At 43.8% G+C, this 24,675-nt stretch overlaps 1 protein-coding gene across 1 annotated transcript in view; it reads right to left on the bottom strand.

Moving 5' to 3' along the window:
• TRIM71 (tripartite motif containing 71) overlaps positions 1 to 15,107 on the bottom strand; it is an 83,323-nt gene extending 68,216 nt beyond the window's left edge. The window contains 3 exon segments of the mRNA XM_032784137.2: positions 13,634 to 13,862; positions 13,864 to 13,896; positions 13,898 to 15,107. Of these exon segments, the coding sequence (XP_032640028.1) occupies positions 13,634 to 13,862; positions 13,864 to 13,896; positions 13,898 to 14,490 (855 nt within the window). The 5' untranslated portion in view covers positions 14,491 to 15,107.
• Between the last annotated feature and the right edge of the window lie 9,568 nt (positions 15,108 to 24,675).

Below are 24,675 nucleotides of genomic sequence, written 5' to 3' on the forward strand. Positions count from 1 at the left end.
GCCTGCAGCCAATCATCAGCACCTCTCTCTACTGAGGTTATGTCTACACTGCAATAAAAAAAAACAAAAAAACAAACAAACAAAAAAAAACACAAACCTGTGGCTGGCCCATGCCAGATGACTCAAGACTGCAGGGCTGTCTGTTTGCAGTGTAGGCTTCTGGTCTCAGACTGCAGCCCAAGCTCAGCAGCCCTCCCACTTTGCAAGGTCCTAGAACAGGGGTCAGCAACCAATGGCACACATGCCAAAGATGGCACATGAGCCAATTTTTAATGGCACGTGGCTGCCTGATGGAACTCCGTGTGCCATTAAGAATTCTGCCGATGCGGCAAGCTGCAGGATCCGTGGTCCCAGCACCCCCTCCCCCGCCTTCCCCTACAGTCCTGCCATGCACACACAGCGCTCTGGGGCTAGGTGCTCCCGCAGGGCAGCGTTTGGCTCTGTGGGGAGCGAAAGATGCTCCCCGCTCATCCGGAGCCCTGCTGCCACACGCACAGCACTCTGAGGGGTGGGGCGGGGCGGGGCGGGGCAGGGCTACACATGCGAGGGCAGCGGCAGCAGGGCTCTGGATAAGCGGGGAGCCTCATGGTAAGAGGGCCGGAGCCAGGCCCGGCGGGGGGGTGGGTAAGGGGTGGGGGCACTTACTTGGGCAGCTCCCATTTGGTGTGAGGGGTGCAGGTGGGAATGTGGTTCGGGTGCAAGCTCGGACAGGGTCAGGGCAAAGAGGGTCCTGGGGGAGCAGTTTAGGGCTGTGTGTGGTGCTGGGGAGGGTCTCTGGTTTAGGGGGTGGGTAGGAGACACCCGCGAGCTGGGGGGGGGGTGTGGATGAGTTGGGAGTTCTGGGGGGACTGTCAGGAGGTAGGGATGTGGAGAGGGGTTGTATGGGTCCTGTCAGGGAATGGGGAGTGGTTAGATAGACCCCCTGGACTCCCATGCCTATCTGGGTGCTGAAGTGCGGATAAGGGTTGGGGCAGTCAATGGACAGGTAGAGGGTAGGATCCTAGGAGGGGGTAGTCGGGACAAGGAGTGGGGAGGTTGGGGGTTCTGGGGGGTGGGCAGTCACCCAGGCCCCTGCCCTGAGCCCTGTACCACCCAGCCCTCTGTTGACTCCTTCTCACACACACACGACCCCAGCCCTGACTGGCACCCCCACACATACCTAGCCTCCCTACCCTGACACCTGCACCCTCCTCACATGCCCCTAGCCCTCTGCCCTGACTCTTGCACCCCCCACATCCCATGCACCTCACACATCCCCATCCCCACCTTGAGCACCAAACGGGAGCCCCTGCACCCCCACTCACATTCCCACCTGCACCCCTCACACCAAATGGGAGCTGCCCAAGTAAGTGCCCCCACACCCAAACCTCCTGCCCCAACCCTGAGCCCCCTCCTTCATTCTAGCTCTTGGTCAGACCCTTCACCCCCAGCCCTGTGCTCAGTCCACTCCCACTCTCAGCTCAGTGCAGACAGAGGAAGAGAATGGGCCAGAACCAGGGAGAAGGTAGGTACCCACTGTATGTGGGCAGGACTGGAATCCCAGATCGGCACCGGGCTGAGCGGGTCTGGCAGGTGGGATCCTGGCTGGCAGGTGCTGGACGATGGAACCCCTGAGTGGCAGTAGGCTGAGCCGCTCAGCCCACTGCCAGTCTGGGGTTCCAGCTGCTAGCCCCGCACAGCCTGCTGCGGGTCTGGGGTTCTAGCTGCCAGACCCTTCCCAGCTGGGGTCCCGGCCACAGGCCTCATTCAGCCCACTGTCAGCCTAGGTGAACAGAACCCCAGACCAGCAGCGGACTGAGCGCGCCAGTGACGTAAGATCAACAATTTAAAATTAAATTAAGCTTCCTAAACATTTTGAAAACCTTGTTTATTTTACAATAAAACATTAGTTTAGTTATATAATATATAGACTTGTAGAGAGACACCTTCTAAAAAATATTAAAATGTACGATCAGCGCGCGAAACCTTAAATTAGAGTGAATAAATGAAGACTAGGCACACCACTTCTGAAAGGCTGCCAACCCCTGTCTGAGAACCTGGGCTCCAGCCTGAATCCAGATGTCTACACTGCAATTAAAGAGCCCCACAGCCCAACTTCCATGAGCCTGAGTCAGCTGGCAAGGGCCTGCCGCAGGTGTCCAACTGCAGTGTAGAAATACCTTAAGAATCTCTGTACAGTCCCTAAAAAGAAAACCAGTAGCTTTAAAGTCAGGAGAAAGAAAACCCACCACAAACTAAATATGGACAATTCATACAAGTGCGCATAGGAGCATCTAAGACGGACATCAGGATAGACGACCTGAATTTCTAATGAAATAGATACGTTCTGCTGCTTCTTATTGAAGGTTTGTCAATAGCCACCACCTTTTTGCCCATGTGGCAAAGCCACTGAAGGTCACACTTACTACAAAGGAAAGCAAAAATAGTCAAGTATTAGGACACTTGTAATCATTCCTATTTAAAATTAGATTGGTGCCAACTTTAGCAGTTTCAAGGCTCCCATGGTTTCAGTAATTATTTTGCATTGTTTCCTGTAGTTACTGCTGTTTTCAGACTGATTCTTTACTATCAGAGGCAACATCCATGTGATGACTAGGGGCCCCACCAAATTCATGGCTCTGTTTGTCAATTTCATGGTCATAGGATTTTAAAATTCATAAATTTCATTATTTCAGATATCTAAATCTGAAATTTCATGGTGCTGTAGTTGTAGAGATCCTGACCAAAAAGGAGTTGTGGTGGGGTTCACAAGGTTATTTGGGGGGGAGGGGGCAAGAATAGAGTTGTGGTAATGCTACCCTTACTTCTGCACTGCTGCTGGAAGCAGCGCTGCCTTCAGAGCTGGGGAGCCGGAGAGCAGCAGCTGCTGGCCGGGAGCCCAGCTCTGAGTTGCTGTTGGCATGGCACTGCCTTCATAGCTGGTCACTCAGCCAACACTCTCCACCCCGCCTCCCCCCAGCTTTGACGGCAGTGCAGAAGGAAGGGTGGCAATACCGCAATCCCTCTAAAATAATTTTGTGACGCCCCTGCAACTCCCTTGTGTGTCAGGACCACCAATTTGAAAAAACTGTGGTCTCCCCTGTGAAATCTAGTCTTTGTGTGTGCTTTATACTATACAGATTTCACGGTCCGTGACACGTTTTTCATGGCTGTGAATTTGGTAGGGCCCTAGCAATGGGCATATTAAAATTCGATTTAGATTAGCTCTAACAAGTTCCCTTCCACAGTGAGAGATTCACGTGGCTTCATTTGCTCTATTATTTGTAAGCATATAGTTTACTTCCAGTATCATGTAAAAATTGCAACACAGAAGTGCTAGGTTACCTGACATGACATGGATCAAGATCACAAAAGATTAATATTAAGCTTGTCCCATGACAGAGACCAATATTGACTAGTCCAATGGCTACTCATAATCTATCTATACTACTAAATGAAACATACTGTAAGAAAACAATGTTACCAGGTCCCTTGGCATGATAATACAACCTACTACGTAGTCATAATTTATGTTTCAGAGACAAATAAGTGGTTCTCTAGTGCAGCATATTCTAAAGATTGCTTTGGTGATGGGGTGTTAAATATATATTTTTAACGCTACTTTCTGGGGGGAAATGTTAATCTTTGTAGCTATATTAACTCAAATAGCGTTAGATAGTAGAAAACTAAACTAAATAGAAGGGGTAAAAAGAAAAAAAGAAAAAAAAGAAAAAAAAAAGTCTACCTGCATCAGCCTGCCACCCTAGGCAAAAATCCCAAGACACAGTTTCTCTGCATATTCAAGAGCAGGGGTGGAAAAAACAAACCAACCAACCAACCTGCAACAGTTCATCAGCATATGTGCGCATTGTTTTTGAAAAGAGATAAGCAATGGATCTGGTAGAAAAGCACTAACAGTAGGCTTGGAAGAATTATATATTTTTAATTGGTACTCATCAATTTCACTGTACACACACACACACACAAACAGAAATGCAGCATTTTTTTTTGTCTACTTCAGAACTTAGTCAAAATCCAGGGATGTAGACTTTTGAATTAGGCTGGTTCGAAATGGACCAATGAATAATAGCAGAACAGGTATGATTTGTTGAGTTTAGGATATTTACTTTGTAAATTTTGTCATGCGATGTTGACAATTTGCACTATAATGGATGTATGAAGCTTTAACTTTTTGAATCTCAATGTCTGTCATTAAATTGTCTGCCCCTCCATAGTTTCCTGCAACTGTGAATTTGAGATTTTTTTAATTGCTTAAGAATAAGTCTCTATTATCCATCAAAAATAAAAAAAATTGATTACTGCCAAGCCTACATAACAGCAACATAGCAAGCCATTTGAAGATCACACACTCTTGACATTATGTAGACTACAAAAAAAAAAAAAAGTGTTTTTAAAATTTATTTAACTCAAGTTAAATTTGAAACAACTTAGCACCTAGTGTAGGCATAGTTTAACATAAGCTATCTGGTTGTAGTATGTCCTAGGGGGAGCCCAAGTTATGCCACACAACCAGCTGGCACAATTTTAAAAGATGTTAAGCTGTTCATGTAGCAGATGCAGCTACATTTGAGTTTTCTAGTAATGTATGAAAACAACCTTTAAAAAGGTAAACAGTAATGCAGGGGTTGGCAACCTTTCAGAAGTGGTATGCCGAGTCTTCATTTATTCACTCTAATTTAAGGTTTCGCGTGCCAGTAATACATTTTAACATTTTTAGAAGATCTCTTTCTATAAGTCTATAATATATAACTAAACTATTGTTGTATGTAAAATAAGTTTTTTAAAATTTTTAAGAAACTTCAATTAAATTAAAATGCAGAACCCCCCAGACTGGTGGCCAGGACCCGGGCAGTGTGAGTGCCACTGAAAATCAGCTTGCGTGCCGGATTCGGCACATGTGTCATAGGTTGCCTACCCCTGCTGTAATGCAATATAAGATTAACTGCTACAGCAAAAGAAACCTAACCCCCACAAAATCCACAGTTCTGACATCTCTTCATTTCTCTTTTGAAGACAAGAAAAAATTGTAAGAAAGGCATCTGAACTCACACGTTTTAACGTTAAACAGTACTGAATCAGACAGGAGTTCAGTGTTGATATTAATGTTGCCAACTGTTGCAAATTAATTATGAGTCACACAGTTTTGGAGCCTCCAGCAGGAGCTCCTTTGCTCCTGTGATTTTCAGAGTTAGTTTGAAAACAGGGGTGCACAGCTGTGGGGCAAGAGACCTCGTGGAGGACCAGACCTGTCCTTGCCACTGCCCTGCCTTCATCCCTATGTAGGGAGCAGAGGGTCATGGCAGCAGGAGAAAGGAAGCTGTGAGAGGGCCCAGGGCAACAAGAATAATAAAATTACACCTAGCTACTTGCAGTTATGATTACATTAATTTTATTTTAAACATTTTATTTGTCATTGCATAACTGATCAAATCTGTAAAAAGTAGAATATTTAAAAAAACATTAATACATTGAGATTTTTTTAAAAACAAAGATTCTAAATAATTAACATTGTATTAAAAACAGCGTGCATACTCATGCCATACTGAGGCCCAGATAGTAGATGGTCCCTTACATCTTACACATGTACGCATCAGTCTTGATGTCACCATGCATTGTTCATCTAGCGTAGGATTTGTACTGCAAGCCATCGGTTTTGATGAGTGTGGTAAATATGTAGCGTTGCCAACTCTTGCAAGCAACAGAATTTCAGAGGGTGCAGGAGATGATCTCCCCACAAAATTCAGCCACTGGAAGCGGGCAGTCTCTCCCCATTGCTCACTCTTGGGAGAACAAACCAGCAGCTCAGCACAGCTCCACTTCCTCTTCCCCTACTTCGAGAAACATGGACAGGACAGTGCCTCAGAACAGTGCCTCTCCTCCTCCTCTTCTGCATCCAAAGAACCTTAAGAGGAGGAGCGATGAGGCTGGGGGCTGAACTGAGAGAGAATGGTGGACATGATGAATCGTCAGGGAATGGGCAGATGTGGGGATGAGAGCTCCTGCAGCAGGGCCCCAGAAAACAAAAACAAACTACACACAACCCACCTTTCCAATACACTTGAGAAAAGAGCAACACTAACTCTCTTGCATACACCCAACAGAATTTTTAAAAAATTCAAGAGACTAAAAAACTCAATTTTCTTTAACAAAATAAAGCATGATTGGCAGTGGGGGAGAAGAGGGGGGCTGACGCATGATTTTTGATCTCGAGATGTACAGAATTTAAGCATTGCCAGAGCAGCAAAAATTTCAATACACCAATGAGCAACTTGTACATGCACACAATATGCATATCTTCACTGTGTTTGTGTAATCTATTACATACTCAGTAATTTGTAGTTTAGTCTGCATACAATTTCTAGCCAGTGTTGCCAGCTTCTAAAAGAGACAGACTCAGTTTTAAAAAAACCACACAAACAAACAAACAAAAAAACCCACACAAAACACACAGCCACCCACATATAAAAAAAATCACTTATCTAAACAGTTTCAGGGACAGTTTCTTCAAGGTTTGTTTCAGTGGAAACTGTCTGAAGTCATGCTTAATTAGGCAAATAAAGTAGTGATATCAGAATTTACTGACACCAGAATAATAAGATTTCCAGTTTGTTTAGCCAAAAATGCTGAGAATTACTGTAGGAATGTTTGGACAAAGACTGTATGGTGCTTGCTACCATAACAAGGAAAGCAAACTGGTCATGTTAAAAACAAAACCCAAAAAACCACATTTTACTAGTAAAAAGTAAGAATCTCAGTGTGACGAAGCATAAAAGAGGAAAAATTACATTTCAAACAAAAACAATAAGGAGCATGCATCTGAACAAGTGGGATTTTTACCCACAAAAAGCTTATGCCCAAATAAATCTGTTAGTCTTTAAGATGCCACCGGACTCCTCGTTGTTTTTGTGGATACAGACTAACACAGCTACCACTCTGATGTTTAAAACATAAGATTCATTTGAAGTCACTGTATGTTAGATATGAAAAAAGTTTGAGAGCAGAGAAACTTCTGGAAGAATCAGCAAGCAACACAGCAGTCCAATACATATCCATCTAATCCTCAGAAACAGAGGATTCTTTCACGGTAATATCAGAGCACTATTCTGCAGTATGTTACAAAAGTGGGCAGCCAAAGATATTTACTTCTAGACTTGTAAAATGAAGAGGGTAGCACTGCTCTAAACATGTGCACTGGGAGGAGAGAGAATAGGCTACAGTGTCCTGGTTTAGTATTCTTCTATATTAAAGTACATACTGAGCAACAAACAAAAATTTGCCCCTAGTGGATTACAATCGTGTTACGTAAAATATTTCTGTTCAGGACTAAGGGCATGTCTACACAGGAAGACAAGCCAAATGAACTCCAGGGGTGAATTTAAAAAAAAAACCACCACCACACTTGTGTGGATGCCCTGATTCAAAATGAAGGTGGCCTTTGTGAACTGAGATGAAGTGAACAAAAAAACAAACAAAAAAACCCCACAAACATACTTTCTTCTGAAAGTAATTGTTCACACAAGGGTTTAAATGTGCTTAAAGGTCACATCTTTAGTTAATTTGGAATAACTTCCCACGTGAAACATTGGGGGAAAAAAAGTCTTAAAATATGGAAAAACATGATAAGACTACAGAAAGTAAGGTGTTGGGGTTCCATTGCAAATTTAAAATAGGATCTTCTGATACTCAAAAAAATCCATTTTTCTTTTAATAATCATATTGCTATTTTTTGTTTGTTTTTTACACTATTTAAGGCACCCGTGATCATCAAAGAGCCAACATTGCAAAGACCTTGACCAAACTGGGCTTCCCCCTCTCTCCCCCAGACCCATTTTCAGATGGAGCTGGGCCAGTGAGAGCAACAAAGCCAGTAATAATGAGGACATTAATGTAGATGGCTCCTGGCAATTGATGGTATTGTCTCTACACTAACCCGCCTATCCTTACCAGCAACACCATTGAACTCATGGTAGTAGTGATTAAAAATTTTGTGCATGAAACAAAAACAACCCTGGTGTAAATACCCTTTAAGGGTGAGGTGTGGTTACCACTTCAATTTTGTGCTTCATGAGAATGGTTTAAGTGACAATCAAGGTATGGCTACACTGGCACTTTACAGCGCTGCAACTTTCGCGCTCAGGGGTGTGAAAAAACACCCCCTGAGCGCTGCAAGATGCAGTGCTGTAAAGCCTCAGTGTAATCAGTGCAGTGCTCCCAGCGCTGCACGCTACACCCATAGAGGATGTGGTTTACGTGCAGCGCTGGGAAAGCTCTCCGACCACACTCACACTTCAAAGCGCTGCCAAATTTCAAGTGTAGCCATACCCTTAGTTAGCCCTTTGCAAACCCTAGGAGACAATGGAGAGCTGAAGTATAGCCAAGATTCTGATCTGAGGTGAAGAACTTTAACAACTGTCAATTATGTGGGGGAAAAAAATTTAAAAGGTCTCCTAAATAGCAGGCCAACTAAAGAATATCAGCTGAGCTCACTTGATACTGTTATCATTGGGACCCAAACACTGAACCCCACAATGCATTGTTAAAGTTACTTCTTGAAGTAGAGCCATGTTTAATAAGGATGCATCTCTGTGCAGCGCTTAAAATTATAACGCCCAAAACTACTATAGCTAAGAAATTCTTCAAAATTTGATAGTCAACAAACCCAGACAATAAATTTTGCTTAATATTGGGTTTTTACATAGCACCTTTCAGCCACAAATCTCAAGGCATTTTTCAAAGCAAAGCACATTAAGCCCCTACGTGAACACTTAGTTCTGAAAGAAAGTGGTTTTAGTTCACCTGTGAATTAAGCTAAACAAAGGCCATTTTACTTTCAATGAGGGCATCCACACAGGGATTTGATGCACTTTAAATTCACACCTGTAGTTAATTTGATTTGGCTTAACTTCATGTTAGACACACCCTTAGTCCTGAACATAAACAGTCTATGTAAATGAGATTAAAGCCCAGTTTGCTTCATTTTTCTTAAGTACATCACATTAAAACATTAAAGAAAATGGGGCTCTAAGCAATTTTCAGTGTTGCCATAAAGTCTCATTGAATTGTCAATAACTAGAGCCCTACCAAAATCACAGTCCATTTTGGGCAATTTCACGATTACAGGATTTTTAAAATAGTAAATTTAATAATTTCAGCTATTTAAATCTGAAATTTCAGTGTTGTAATTGTAGGGGTCCTGATGCAAAAGGGAATGGTGTGGTGGTCACAAGCGTGGGGGGGGGGGGGGAGTTTGCGGTACTGCTACCCTTACTTGTGTGCTGCTGCTAGCGGCGACGCTGCCTTCAGAGCAGAGCGCAGCAGCCCAGAAATGAGAATGACATGGTATGATATTGCCACCCTTACTTCTGTGCTGCTGCCTGCAGTGCTGGGACCTCAGTCAGCAGCTACCACCCTCTAGCTGCCCAGCTCTGAAGGCAGCACAGAAGTACAGGTGGCAATAGCACAATCTCCTCTCCCCCTCCCCCCCAAAAAAAGCCTTGTAATCCCCCTGCAATGCCCTTTTGGGTAAGGTCCCCCAATTTGAGAAACACTGATCTCCCCCGTGAAATATGTATAGTATAAGGTAAAAAACACACAAGACCAGATTTCAGAGTCCATGAAGCATTTTCCATGGCCATATGTTTGGTAGGGCCCTATCAATAACTGTATAGAATAGTCATAGTACACAACACAGCCGTGTAGTCTTCTGTGCATCAACAGCACAGAGCAGAACAAAACCCAGCTTATCTAAGGAGACCCTCCCAAACAGACCACAAGAAACTTCAGCTATCTACAGTAAAAGGCTGAATGACTATGTTGATCTTGTAACTTTAACTTCCAGTCAAAAGGAACCTGGGTACTTCAATTCTGAAACTGAACATGTAACTATCCATAATACTCACCTCTATCCTAACTCTAATGCATGTGTATTATATGTTTTAAAACCACTGTTAGACCAAGAAGATTCCAAGATGAGGCTGCCACTCTAGTCTTCCTTTGGAGTTTCCTGACTTTTGTTAGTTACGTCATTAGCTATCTGAATATTTTCTTTCAAGTGGATTGTTTAAATAGTGGCCTCCGAAGGCTGTTTTGCCATTAGAGGCTACCAAAAGAAAAACCCTCATTTAACAATGTATTTTGTTAACATGACAATTCTCACCATTTCTCGGCCACTCTTCACCATGCAGTATAGTTCTGCTACCATATATTTTTAGTTCTTGGTCAGTTATGTTTCTGTAGAATGATTACGAGGTTTCTTCCATAGGATGGCCTTAGTATTTTCAAAATTCTAAATTATTCATCTCTCAGACACCACATGTACGCTAGTTAATATACCACCACCACACCATCTAGCTAATCAATTAGTTGTTCAATAATGAAATGCTACAAAAATATTACTAATTTCATAAATCCATATTCCTACATTCGAAGCTGTAAAGTAAATGAAATATTTGAAATTTTACCAAAAAGTCAGAGTGAAGTTTTATAGAAGAGGATGACCATCACAGGAGGAGGAGTTCCATTGCTCATGTAATAAGCTTCTAAAAGTACCCCAGAAAATGTTTTTATGTAGAAAAGATATACATCTAAAATAAAAATAAGACAAATGCAAGATGGCTTACTCCTCCCTTGGAATTTAACCAAGTGGGAGCTCGAGCTCCTGAACTGCCCTTAGCTTGTTCCTGGAGAGTATGGAGCAATCACTTTGGAAGCTGTAAAACCACTCTTTTCATAGTCTTACTGCATGTGGTTGTTCTTTGGTAGGAAATTGTGACAAAGAACTTTAAGAACACTTAAAAGAGTGAATGAATTTCACTACAGTTATTATCACACTTCCAATAAGTCTGGTCTAAACTACAGCACTATGGGCCAATTTTTAAAAGGAAGGAAATTATCTGGCCCTTAACACTGAACAAGTATTGTTTCAAAGAGCAATCATCAGCTACTCCTTCTGGATTTTACACTGATAGTTATTTAGGACATCCACTAGTAGGCAGAGAGGAATTTTGCAAGCACTACAGGAGGTCCAAGTGCTAATGAGGAGATTTTTGCATTTCCTCTCATTGGCCCTCCCCCTTCTCCAAAACATGCCTTTTTAAAACACTCATTCTATTAAATTTAAATGCTCTGTTCTTTTTTAAAATAAGGTTGTCAGAGGAGCAAAGAACTGGATCTAGAGAATAAATCAGTTAGAATTGATTTGGCATAAACTCTAGTAGCCTAGCTGTCTCTACTAAATAGAACTAACACTTCCTAACGCATCCAGTTTTTTAACCAACTGAAAAGATATTTATTCAGCAGCGTCCGTGGAATTTTTCTGCACTCATTCAGTCTTCAGGCAGGGATCTTATCTCCAAAAGTAGTACAGAATCAACAAAAAAATAACTAGAAGGGAGTAAATCATCCTGAACAATGAAGTTAATGGAAAATTCCACTGAGGCATCATGCTAAGCTCCAAAGAGGGAAGGAAAAGAGAGGAGTGCCATTTTCCATTTTTAAATTAAGTCAATCCAAGCTGACACATTGCTACTCTTTTAGAACAGGCATAGATATTTCAGTTGTATGTTGAAAATGTTTGCCTTCAACACCTTTAAGAAAGAAAATATAACCACCAAAATTAATTATAATACAAGGAGATTATTTAAAAAAAGATTAGACTAGATTAAGCAAGAGTTTGGTAATATCAAACTATCTCCTATTATAAAGATATGGCTATAATCTTAATCAGGAGTATGTAGAGAAGTATGAATATATTTGCCAAAACTGATTACTTCCTTTGAAAGCTTGTTTTTCCTGCTGCATCACATTCTCTTCTCCCAATACCTTTTAATGGTTTTCTGCTTCTGCAGTGGAGTATTCATAGTCTTGCTAATGCAACATCAACATCTTGTAGACAAGTCTGTCGTCTTTACTGTTAAGTATCCATTCTGAAGGTGTTAAGTCTTGACAGTAAGGAATCTTACTCCTGGAGTTAAATACAGTAAATTTTACTATCTAAATATTCTCTACATTCCAACAAATCTGTCCAGATCTTTAAAAATGCAGTTCTAGATGCTATTTGGTTTTTAAACTTTTGGAAAACCAAATGTATGATTCCCCATCCCTTCAAGCCAGTTTACCATGTATTCTAAAATTTTGATCAGCTATAAACATGAGATTCAGAGACTCTAAGACTCTGTTTCTAATTTCACTATATGCACTTTCAAGTTTTAGGGGAAATCCATTACCCAAACCATTTAAGCCTATAAAAACAGTTTGTGCTGTGGAAAGGATACATTCTCCACACTCTCCATCCCCAACCAACCCCTTCCTCCACAAATAAGTAAATGAGACAAGGTGGGTGAGAGAGACCAACAGAAGTTGGCCCAATAAAACTCTCTCACTCACCTTGTGTCTCTAATATCTTGGGACCCACAGGGCTACAACACTACATATTTAAAAAAAAAAACAAAAAAAAAAAAACGCTATACACATTCCCCATCTCACAGGTCTGACCAGAAGGCAGATTCACAATCACACTCCTTGCCTATGTGTACTAATTTCCCCACCACAAAACCAAAAATTTAAAAAATGCACCACCATCTTTTGAAACAAACAATGGGACCCAATGACAACTTTCATCTACTTTTAGGTTAGCAAAAATAGATGTTAGATCCCTAAAGTCAATACTTCTTCCTCTGAAATATTTATATTTACAATACCAAGTGAACTGTTAAAAACATTGGTGGGTCTTCTAGCAATTCGGAGCCAATGAAACGATAAAAGTTCATAGATAGTGCTCTTAAACAAATTGAACAAAAAAAGTGAAACCACACTCATGGGGACTAGAAACAATGAGCCCATCTCCAAGTGAAACCAAATGGAAGTGGAAGAAGGTTTAGAATTCCTCTCTTCCTCGGTCTTTCATTAAGGCAGGAGGGTGCAATTGAGATGGGAAGCCTCCCATGCAGGACAGTCTAAAGCAAATCAGCACATTCCCCCTGCCCACCAGTAAACACGTTTCTGAGGAAGAACTTAAGGCTCAGCTGGCTTTCAGGCCCATTCGGAAGTGCTTGTTCTGAACGCAAATATCCTCTCCCAGTTTACCGTAGCCAGCGTTACACGAGAGACGCTTTGTTGCGACACTTATGTTTCTGATGGGAAAATGAAGCCCCTCTAATCAGCTCCCCCTCAACCCCCTTGAACAGTCCCGACTAGGTTTCCACGGGTTAACAGGGCTAGCCAGCCGAAGGGAAAGGAATCAAGGGGACCCGCTGGCCGCGGCGAAGAGAGTCCAGGCAAAGTAGCAGCCGGCGGGAACCTGGAGCCTCAGAAGGGCTCATGGTGGGACTCCATGGCACCCAACGGGGAGAGCTGGGGGAAGGGGCCCGAGGCAGAAGGGTGAGCAGGCAGCTCGGCGCAGGCGGCCGGCGCACACTTGAGCCCGGCGTTCCCCGGGGGAAGGTTTCTAAGGCGGCTCAGTCGGGTGAGCGCGGACAGCTCCACGAGTGCAGGGACGTGGGAGGGGGACAGCGGGAAGGGGCAGCCCCGAGAGAGTGAAATCCCGCGGGCTCCAGCCCAGCGCTGCCACAGGCGCCGGAGCCGCCCAGAGGTGGCGGGGGTGGGGGACCGGCAAGGGGGCGCGGGCGGGGCTCACCTCGTCGTCGTGGTGCTGGCAGTAGCTGGTCCGGTCCGGGAAGACGGAGGCGAGGATGCTGTAGGGCGCGGCGGGGTAGGACTGGCCGAGGGCGAGCTGGGCGGCCGGCCCGGGGGCGGCGCGGCGGCGCTGGCGGGCGCCCCTCCGAGCGCTCGTGAAGTGGTCCTTGGTGAGGCGGGACGCGCTGGTGCGCCGCACGCGTTGTCGCACCAGGTGCTCCTGGCAGTCCGCAGCGCAAACGTTGCGCGTTGCCCTCGTCGCAGGCTGCAGCGGTCGCCCTGCGGTCTGTGCGGCGCCGGAGGGAGCAGCGAGCCGCAGGCCGCCCCGCGTAGGGAGGGAGGGGACGAGGAGGCAGCAGAGGCTGGCGGCGGGGACGAGCCGCTGCCGGCCGCGCGGTGCTGCTGCTGCTGCGGCGGGCGGGGCTGGTGGTGCCGGTTGTTGCTGCCGCTGCCGCCTCCCCGGCCGTTGTTCTTTTGCTCCTCGGCGGCGGCGGCCGCCACCACCACCACGTCCAGCAGGTTGCTGAGGAGGAAGTTGGAGGAGGGCAGCGCGTCCATGCCCGAGGGCTCCGAGATCACCACCTTCTGGTCGCAGATGGGGCAGCGCAGCTTGAGTGCGTCCCCCGCGCCCGGGTGCTGGCGCTGCGCCTCCAGGCACTGGCGGCAGAAGGCGTGCAGGCAGGGCAGGACGTGCAGGCGGCGGGACGGGGCGCAGGACGAACCCCCGGCCGAGGAGGAGTTGGAGGTCTGCGAGGAGGAGGAGGAGGTGGAGGAGTTGGAGGAGATGGGAGCCGGCGAGCCGCACATCTCCTTGCACAGCGGGCATAGCTGGAAGTCCGCCTCAGCAAACGAAGCCATTTGCAAGCGGCCTGGCTGCCGGGGGGAGGGGGGCACGAGCCGCGGGGTGCAAGCGCCTCAGCAGCAGGGACTCATGGAGAAGCCGGGTTGCAAACCGCTTGGCATCGATTATTAGTCGGTGGCTGCAGGCAGCCAGATCCTCGGAGCGCCTCGCCCCCGAGGAGAGGTGGGGAGCGCTGGGTGCGGTTGTCCCGTTCGCTGCTGGCCAATGGAGTCTGCTTTCCCTACCCGTACTTAGCTTCCGATCCCGGTCAGCATTGGACAAATTGTATCGATTCCTCCAAACTAGTCACTGGCTGACACAGAGTCTGCTTGGTCCCCCCTGGGGTCGGCACTTCTACAACGTGGTTGGTGACTATACTCCTCTTCAAGTGCATGGGCGCCACTCCTGTAACCTTCCCCCCCCCCCAATCCAGTGTGAACTGGACCTAGCGCTGCGGGAGGTTCGGCTCCGATTTCCTCAGCAGCAGGAGAATAGCACCGGGGGGTCTGCGCGGCAAGCCCCCCTCGACCCCGAGGGGCTGCTGGGCGGCGAGGCAAAGGGCTTCCAAATTAGCGCTTCTCGTGGGGGTGGGGAGAAAAAAAAAATTTGTTGTTTTCCCCCTTTGGCGGCTCAGTCCAGCTCTAGGAAAAGCAGAGACACTGAAACACAGTGGCCAAGCAGACTCCTCCGGCTCCAGTCCTCCCCCGCCGACGCCTGCTCCACCGCCGCATGACTGGGGGATGGGGATGGAGGGCGGTGTTGGTGCCGGACCCCCCCGGGAGACACTCAGGCTGGCGGGATGCAATAAAAAGAGACACCCAGCACTGCAGCGAGCAGGGGGTCGCTTCGGTGCTCCCCGGTCCTGGCGGGCACGTTCTCCCCAGCCCTAGATCGCTCTGAGCTGCTGCCCGCACGCCCTCCTGGGCTGGCTCCGCTCCCGCTCCCGCTCCCGCTCCGGGTCAGCCCCAGACCGGCTCGCTCCAGCACGCGGTCTCCCCTCTAGACTCGCAGCCCGGGCAGGCTCGGGGTGGCTCGCACACGCTGTAGCAGCAGCCGTAGCCGCCGGGTACAGTAGCAGCGGCAGGTCCCCGCCGGCCGCCCTGAATTATTCATGGAGGGTGTATTATATTCGCTTGCACAAATTGGAGCCGCTGTGCAATGCTATCTGAGAGTCCCACGCTCACCCCCCTCGTCCTCTCCGGTGCTCGCTCGCCTGAGCCTCTGCAACGACTGGGATCACATTTCCTTTGTCATCTCGCCTCTTCGTGTAGTGTTTTATTAAGAAAAAAAAAGTAAAAAAAAAACAAACGCTTCCCCCGCAATTTGCACAACCAAATCCACTAGCAATTAGCACCGGGTTTGAATTAGCAACAGCGGCAGCAATACCAATTACTCACTCAGCAGCAGCAGAATCCCAAATGATACAGATAATGTTGGATTCCAGCAGAGCCATCGCACGGGGGAGGAGGGGGGGAAATGGGTGGCTTCTCCCCTTCCCCTCTTTGTCGCGGTGGGGCTTGGGGTGGTTGCTTTCTTCTCAGGTTGAGTTTGAGAGCATGGCTTTTGCAGGGGCTCTGGGCAGCTCGGGCTCTGGGTACGCGCCTTCTCCTTTTCCCTCTCTCTGGACGCCTGTTATTGAAACTGATCAGAGTTCGGAATCCTTTTAATCTCCAAAGGAGCGAACTCACTTCCGCCTGAGCTCTGAGGGGGTGGCTAGGGGGAGGGGGGTTTAAAGGCAAACAGGAAACATTAACCCTCTTACTAGTGCTGGCTTTTCTGTACTGCCTCTTTCCCTAGCAGCCGTGGATTCCTGAATCTTCTAGTAATTCAGCTTTTTAAGACTACGAGGGCTGCTTATAGTATTTTAAGTCTTCTAATGCTTTGTCTGTCCGTCTTTATATTAATTAGTCCTATAACTGCGAGATATGTTAATATGTATTGTGATGATTTTACTTTTTGTCTTTTATACGTGTAATCATGTGATTCTCAATTGTAAAGAAGGAGCGACTTGATATTAAAAGCTATGGAGAGGACAATTATACAACTTTGATTATATTTTGAAAACATCTAATTAAAATATAGTTCAAAGCCTTAAATCACTCAGTTTAAATAACCCCTTTTGTTATGTCCTGGACAACTATTTATTGACTAAACCCCATACCTGTGGTCCAGTTTAAAATTAAAACAAGGAATCCTGTATCAAAATGTAAGGGGTGGGTGAAAGGATTCTAGGATTAGTATTTAAGAGCTCTTTAAGAAGATAAGTAAATACACAAAACTAGCCTTAATATAATATGAAGATTGCACCCCAAAAAAATTAAATAAAGGTTTAGTTTTTTAACCAAGCTCTCAAAAGGCAGGAAATTCCAAGAGTTAAAGCTGCTGCTTCACTTAACTCAGCTAGATTGCTTGTCCTCTATATATATGGTGTGCTTAGTGCCCCATACATGAAAAGATACACGATGTTTTACAAATAATAAGGGAAACAAAATACTGACGAGATTTAACAAAATGAAAGAGAGGAAGGATTAGAGTTAGAAATGAGCTACAAAGCCAAAAAGGGTACAAATATATAAATGAAAATATTAGGAAAGTGCTGAAACTGTCAAATCATGACATAAACAGGGTATGAAACAAACAGCTAAAAGGCAAAAGCTAATAAAATAAATGAGCAAAATAGGAAAAAGAAAAACAGGGTAAACAGATTGTAGATCATTCCCCCTCCTCTTTTAGCTCTGTCCTGCAAATATTTATGTACATGCTTTCCTTTTGTGCCAAGAAGTAAGCACATGTTTAAGTATTTGGAGAACAGGGGCTTTACTCTGTATGGTCTTGGATGCTGCAAAGAGATTTGCAAAATGAGGACCCTTTCTCTTGCACAGTTGCATTGACAAGAGTGGGACTCCCTGAGAACATAAAAGTCCACACATACAGATCAGACTATGGGAATGGGCTGTAAAGTCAGTGGGACTGCTCATATGCATTAATCTATGTTTAGGCACGAATGTTTACACTGCAGTACAGGATCATGGCCCTAGATTGTAATATCTTCAGAGCAGGGATTTGTCATATTTATAAAGGACCTAGCACACTTCCTGATACTATATACATTTATACTACATATACAAATGTCCAATGTGGTTGAGTTAATTCTGCAGAAGACATCCATTTTGTTGTTGTTGTTTGTTTTGTTTCACCCAAAGGAATAAAAGGAAAAATGTTGAGCTATCAATTGTGTACAGGTTAAACACACTACAGGCTTGACCAGGAGAAATTACAAAATCATTGTGCTACAGTCAAACCTCTGTTAACAGAATTCTGGTCAACCAGACTTCAGATATCTGAAAGTCAGTTGTCTCCCCCAAAATTTGAACAAGCTTAGGTCTACTGGACCACCAGAGGACTCTACTACTGGGGAGCTTGTTCTGTTTAATGTAGAGCTAGTTGACTGATTCATACTGCAAGGTGCACTGGCTCACCAAACAGCTAACACTTGCTAACATGGTCACTTGGTTGCTCAAATAAGAGCTTCCACCAGCTTCCTCAGTGGATCTTGTCAGCGTCTTCATTCAGAAATAGTCATCTAATCAGACAGAATTTCCAAGGTGGACTATTTCCGTGTTCAGCTTAGACCCATGCTTTGCACGTTGACACTATTTAGCTTTTTCAGCTAAGAAACTTGAACAAAGAATTTTGCCCCCTCCATGCTCCCTCTAATAGGGTCCCAGTGTTACACATACATTCTGTAAACTCCTCAACACTTACAAGGTCCACTGCATTCGTGCTAAACCTTCTAAGCCTTACAGCACAGTTTCTTCCTGTTTCAGCAACAGAGCTGTTAAACTGCTGTAAACAATTAGCTATCTACAGTGTTTCTTATGCTACAATCATCACCTTCAGAACTGAACATCTACAATTTTTTTGAAATTGAAATTGTATCTCCCCCTCACCCTTCAAAGATCAGAGCAAGTTGCTTGTTTTGATTAAGGGTGGGTTTTTATTTTGAGTACAAAAAAAAATATTGAAGTAAAGTTAAACTTAGTTTTGCATTTAGTTCTAAAAAGTGGTGAGATCCACACTCCAGTATTAGCTAACTGATCATTCATATACACCTCATCTATCTTTAACTGCACAGTTAATAGCTTAATGGATTTTTCTGCTGAACATGCTTGCCCCTACATTTTGAATCAGCAACATTTTGTTACGTTAAAAAACATTTCCTCCCCCTAATGTGTTAAATCATCTACTGTTCACTAAAACCTTCATCTTGCAAAAGGGGATGTAATAGTCTAAAGGTGATGGCTGCTGCTTAAGAACCTCCACTTTCACAGGTAGAAAACAGGATTGGAAACATTTTTCTATTAATTTTTTCATGAGCAGGTAATTAAAATTTGCTTATGAAAATTGTCCTAATTTTCAGGCCACGGTCTCATTCTGTTCTGTAAGCTAAAATGAAATATTGATGCTTCTGTGTTTGTCTAAACATGTTTCTCTGCATTCTGCTAATTCTCTTTTAGACTATTGTGCCAGTGTCCCGCCCCTCTTTTTTTTCTTTTTAATGTGTTTGACTCACACTTGGTCTTAAATTATATTTTGTCCTGACTTAAATATAAATTAAAACATTATTACCAATGCTCGTTTGAGACCATGAGTTAGAATTGAAACTATGTAATAATTTATTTTGAATTAAAGTACAAATTCTAATACCCAAACAATATTAGAGTTAATGTCAGATATAGATTTCCAACTGAATGGACAATAGCACTTGTCTAGTCCTCCATTCGTGCTGTCTCCCCGTGCTCATCATAACTGTGTCTATGAATGTTTCCTTCCGTTCCCTCTTCAAACCGGTGGAGAATAGCATGATGGGGCTGGAAGCAACTGCACTTGAGCTATTCACTAGAATCTGCATAACATCTTGGAGTATGCTTTTGCCAATATATGCGGAGGCTTGTTTTGATTAATGTCGTCATGGAAAGCCTGTGTTCTAACACTGCAATGTTACAGGACAATTATTATTGTATTCTAATACATCCTGAAAGGCAGATTACCTGCTGGTTAAAAGCTTTTGTAAACATGAATGTGCACTGTAATTTGTTATGGATTTGGTGGCATTTAACTGTAATTTTAGAGGCAACCACTGATATAGGGAGGTCTCCTTTTCCTCCTCCTTCAACACCTATGTAAAGCAGTCCAGCTGATTGTTAATTTGTACACTGCCATACTGGACCAATTCTTATTTTAGCAACAAGACAGTATATAGAGTCAAAGCACTGAAACCATGTGAATGGTAATTGCTGTAGCCTGGAGAATCTGATCTCTATACATCTACAAGCATACTGATTTTTTTGGTTTTGATTGGTTTTGTTTTTGTTTTTTTGCTTCTCTATCTCCAAAGACCCAGCAATGTTTACCCCTTCATATTATCTATCCCTGGAGATAAGATTGTAGACATAAAAGGCAGGCTTGCCTTTCACTGCTTTGAGTTCTAGTATAATAGTTTCTAGCTTCTAGGAGATCCTGTCCTGGAGAATAAGTCCATCATGAAACATAATATGCCCACAAACCTGCCTGTCTTGATCCCCTTAAGAAAGCCCCTGACTCACTGTATTACAAATAAGTGACAGACAACTCATAGCTTTTTATCATTTCCTTCAATGCTATAACAACCAAATATATTTAGTGGTTAAATCCAAAATATCTGTTTCCAAAGGCCTCAGCAAGAACTCAAAGTTGGCATCATCTTTTGGGATTTAAATAATAAAATTTTACACCATATTTCAAAATTAACTCTAAACAGGGATAATATTTTTGAGATCCAAAATAGCAGGCGTATGGTTGTGGCGGATACAGTGTATAATATCATGAAAAGTATCTAGTCTCTGCTTGGCTTGCATACCATTTGAACAACTGATAGTCCTAGCTGCACCATCTAAATCCAGCCAAACCAATTCTGGTTTGAGCTCTTTCTGGCTTGATCCTCATAACTGATAAAGTGACTCCAGATTCCAAATATACTAAGAAAGTACAAGATTTCCCCATCTGTACACTGATTCTTGCTCAGCTACATATCCATCCATGAGCAAGTACAGTAATAACCCCAACTTTCTCTATATTTCTCTGCGATACTTCCCTAAGTGACGTTCCAGTTACCTTTATAAGCTTCAGTGGATCCTGACTTAAGGGACACATAAATGGCAAGTCCTGCCTACATAACATAATTCTCCTGAATCTGCAGGAACTGTCTACTCATCATGATTTATCCAAGTCCCCAAGACTTTATGGTGGATTTAGTGGGCTTTAGGATCAGTTTGTGGGAAAGAGCAATGGCTGGAGAGCCAGAGCCTTCCCCCCACACTGAGTCTATGGAACTTTTGTGGAGGGTAAGTTAGCACATCCGCCTTCCCCCTCTGCACCCTTCAGGGGCCATCAGGGAGCCTGTTTCAGAATGGCCCCTGTACAAGTCATACTGACTAGGCAGAGAGGGGCCAGTCCAGAGACACAGGGCCTTCATCCAGGTGGCTGATGTTTTTGTCCCTTAAAATCAACTGGCTTTAGTGATTAATCTTCCCTCTCCTCACTTCCATGGAGAGTAAAACTTTGCTCCCCTTAAGAACAAGTAGGGAATTTAATGAGAAGAATCTCAGTTTCCTGTCTCCTGCAAGTGAACAGCCTGCATTTGTGTGTGTTTTCTAAAGGACTCACTGGGCTGTAATTTCTGAGTCAGCTAGAGCACCTTTTTCAAACATGAAAACAACATTGGTCACCCTCCAGCTCTGCTACTACTGTGTGTGTGGTGGGGAGAGATACACACAATCTGGGAGAGAGAGAGAAAATACAATTTTTTTTTAATGCTTCAGAAAGTCCCTCAGAACTGTCAAATGAGTGCCATCCAGTGCTGAGAATGTATTGTGATTTAATTTCACAAGGACTTCTATCCCCTCTGTTCCCAAATATCTCTAACACTGAGTGCATTTCTGTTGTCTCAATTTCCTCTTATACAACCTTTCTAATACTTACTATGTACCTGTGATCAAACTGAGCATCCTGTTAAATTGAACACCTGCACTGGCTTTAATCCCAGGTGACTGCACTATAGCCATTACCTCTCCAAATTATGCTCAAAGCTAGGAGCTGGGGAACTCCTTAAATTCTAATCCTGGACTACCAGTGATTTGCCTTGGGAAAATCCCTTAATCCACCACACTTTTCAAATTTGGGTGCCTAAAGGTAAGTATGGCTAAATTAAGATCTAGATTCCTAAATAAGTGGCCTGGTTTTCAGATACCAACTGTGCACAGTCCCACTGACTAGATGCCATTCACAATTTATAAAATGGATACAAAAATGCCACTAGATTAATATTTAAAAGCTTCCAAGCCCATCCCCAAATAAACTTTGCCCCCTTCATGTCACTCCCCCCTCACTCAACAAACATCACAGTCACCCCAAATAAGATCTCTCCCTCTATGTCAATCAACCCACATTTCAGTTCACTTCAAGAAAAGGCTGGGAGAACAGATAGGCCTTGTAACATACCATGAAAGTCAAGAAATCCAGGCTTTTGGCAGGCAGCAGGTGAGAGCAGGTTCCAGCACTGAGGGCTTATAATTGAAAATGTATTGCTGCCAGTCCCCTGCTGTTTAAAGTGCATGGGGTAGGGGGAGGGGAGCAGAGGTGGCTAACAACTGAAGTACTCCAGGAGATTGCAACTGCTATGGTATCCCACTTAGGGATTGCTTTCATTGCACAGTTAACTCAAGTTATAACTCAAATGTGCCACTAACTCATCTCCTATTCATGCACACAAATCCTTAACTTGAGTGTGGTGGTGCTTTAAACTCAAGTTGGCTGTCCAATCAGGGGCTATGGGCTAAAGCAGTGAGTTAATACAATTTATCAGCTGCCAACATACAACACACCACAGTGTGAATCCAGACTAGTTCTATGAAGTGCTGCTACTCCTCCAAAGCCTTCCCACTGTTCCCTCCCACCCCCCTGTGCCCAAACTAATTCCCCCATAATGCACTGTGAAAGAATTCAGTGCAGATCAGGTTACTGCTGTGCTAATAATCATGGGATGTGCCTCCAGAAGTCTTAGTGCCACACGGAGGTGAGTGTGGATGTAGCAACCTGAGTGTTATTTCTAGGCTTGACAGAATTTGATTTTTTAAAAATAATTTTGACAGATATCTATATTTATTTTCAAGTATTTGTTTCAATTTTTATCAATTTAGATTTTCAGTTGCACAAAATTGGATTATAAGTAATTTTTATTTTATCTATTTAAATTTTCACAGTTGCAGAAAATCATGAGGGGAGAGTTAGACAATAATTATTTAATGATAGATGTTGATTCAAAGAGGGAAAGCTTTATAGCCATTAAAACACAAGTTGTCAGCATCACATATCAAAATATACAAAGTAAATGTCCTTAAATCAAATTTTAATAAGTTCTAAATTTCAATTATCCTTCCACACCTAATTATTTCACAGTCTGGCTGCTTACGTTTGAGGTAGGCCAACTTGAGGGGAGTAACTTGAATGTAGAGTGAGCTAAATTAACTCTGCAGCAAAGATATACTCTTAGAGGTATAGTCTCTGAGATAATCATGTCCAAAAGCATTTAAAGATTTATAGGTCAAAAACACCTTAATCTTCAACTGGAAACTAACTGGAAGCCAGTGCAGTCTAGTGCACGTAAATGTAATGTGCTCATTAAGTGAAATACTGCTTAATAAACAGAGAGCCACATATTGCGTTAGCTGAAGTTTCTCAGAAATCTTCCGGTGTAATCTTATAATATCAGACTCCTGTAGAAAAAGGGGACTGCAAGAAGTTTTTGCAAGGTTGGTCTTATAGAGTTTCCTCCAGATTCCTGTTTGGGGAGGGAACGGGTTGAGGTATTTACACCCATGCAAGATGCAAGGGGTTCCACCCTTGAGTCCCAGGGATCTCCAGAGGTTTTCTGGAGATAAAGGGTGATCTGTGTAGAGGCCCTGGCTGTCAGTCCTCCTGGCCCCTGATTCAGTTCCCTGACAGTTTGGTTCCAAAGGAGCCATGTTGCAAGGCAATCCTGCTCAGGCAGTGTCCCCTCAATACTACTTTTCCTGAGTGGGCAGCATGGTTTCCCTTTATGACAGAGATTTCAAAAGGAATCATATTACTCATGTACAGTACAAAACTCTTTTTGCATGCCCTAGAGGATGGCATGTATGATTTCCAAAACATAAGGGCCAGATCCTCAATGGGTGTAAATTGGTGTAGCTCCCTTGAAGTGAATGATTTGGCCCAGGTTTTAAGCACATATGTATACACTTGTTCTTAGGGAAGATATTAAACATCTGTTTCTTGTGTTTTTAATTTCTGTGTACAGAAATGCAAACAGGAATAGTGGTATAAAATCATTCCATAATCCTATTCTGAAACACCTTGATTGGGCCTGGCATGGGAGATATAACTAGGCTATTTGAAAAAACAAAGGGAAACTTTCTGAAAATGTAAGGGGCTGTAGGTATAGATTTCAGGTGCAAGAACATTAAAGAAAGACAGTGCTTCCCCATTCAAGCAAACTTTACAGCTACTGATCCAGGACATCAGCTGTCTGGTCACAGCTGCAAGTTTCAGTCTTGGGAAACTATAACTGATTGATTACATCATTTACAAAGAAGAACATAGCCTTTCCTTTCAAAGGAAAAATAAATTTATCTGCTAGCCTGCTATAGATTATTTGTATCTATTTTATTTAAAAGAGAGAGCTGGGGTTATGTAAAATCTGACAGACCCTTCTATTATCCAGTAACTTTAAGGATGGGGTGTGTGTGGGGGGGGGGGGGTTGTTTTTGAAATAAAAACAGCTAAGTAGCTTGTGAGGGCTTTACAGGAGAGAGACTGTCTTCCTCTGTGTTTTAAAAGTGCCTAGCATCTTTTGGGTGGTATTGCAAATCAGTAGTAATCATGAGGAAGGAGAGAGCTTTGAATCACAAAGGAAAATCAAATGGCAGAAGCTGCATCTCAGGAAGCTTTACAGAGACAGTGGGTATAGTGCAGGTGAAGGAAAGCAGAAAAGTAGGAAATCAGGGAAACAGATGTGACTATGCCAGGATCTGAGAATGGCGATCTCAAGATTCAGGGGAAGGATTCCCATGCTTTCCCATCTGGCAGCAAAGGAAGTTATGTGAAGTGAGGGGGCAAGGGGCCTC

Source organism: Chelonoidis abingdonii, chromosome 2 (genome assembly GCF_003597395.2).
Source record: "Chelonoidis abingdonii isolate Lonesome George chromosome 2, CheloAbing_2.0, whole genome shotgun sequence".
NCBI lineage: Eukaryota > Metazoa > Chordata > Testudines > Testudinidae > Chelonoidis > Chelonoidis abingdonii.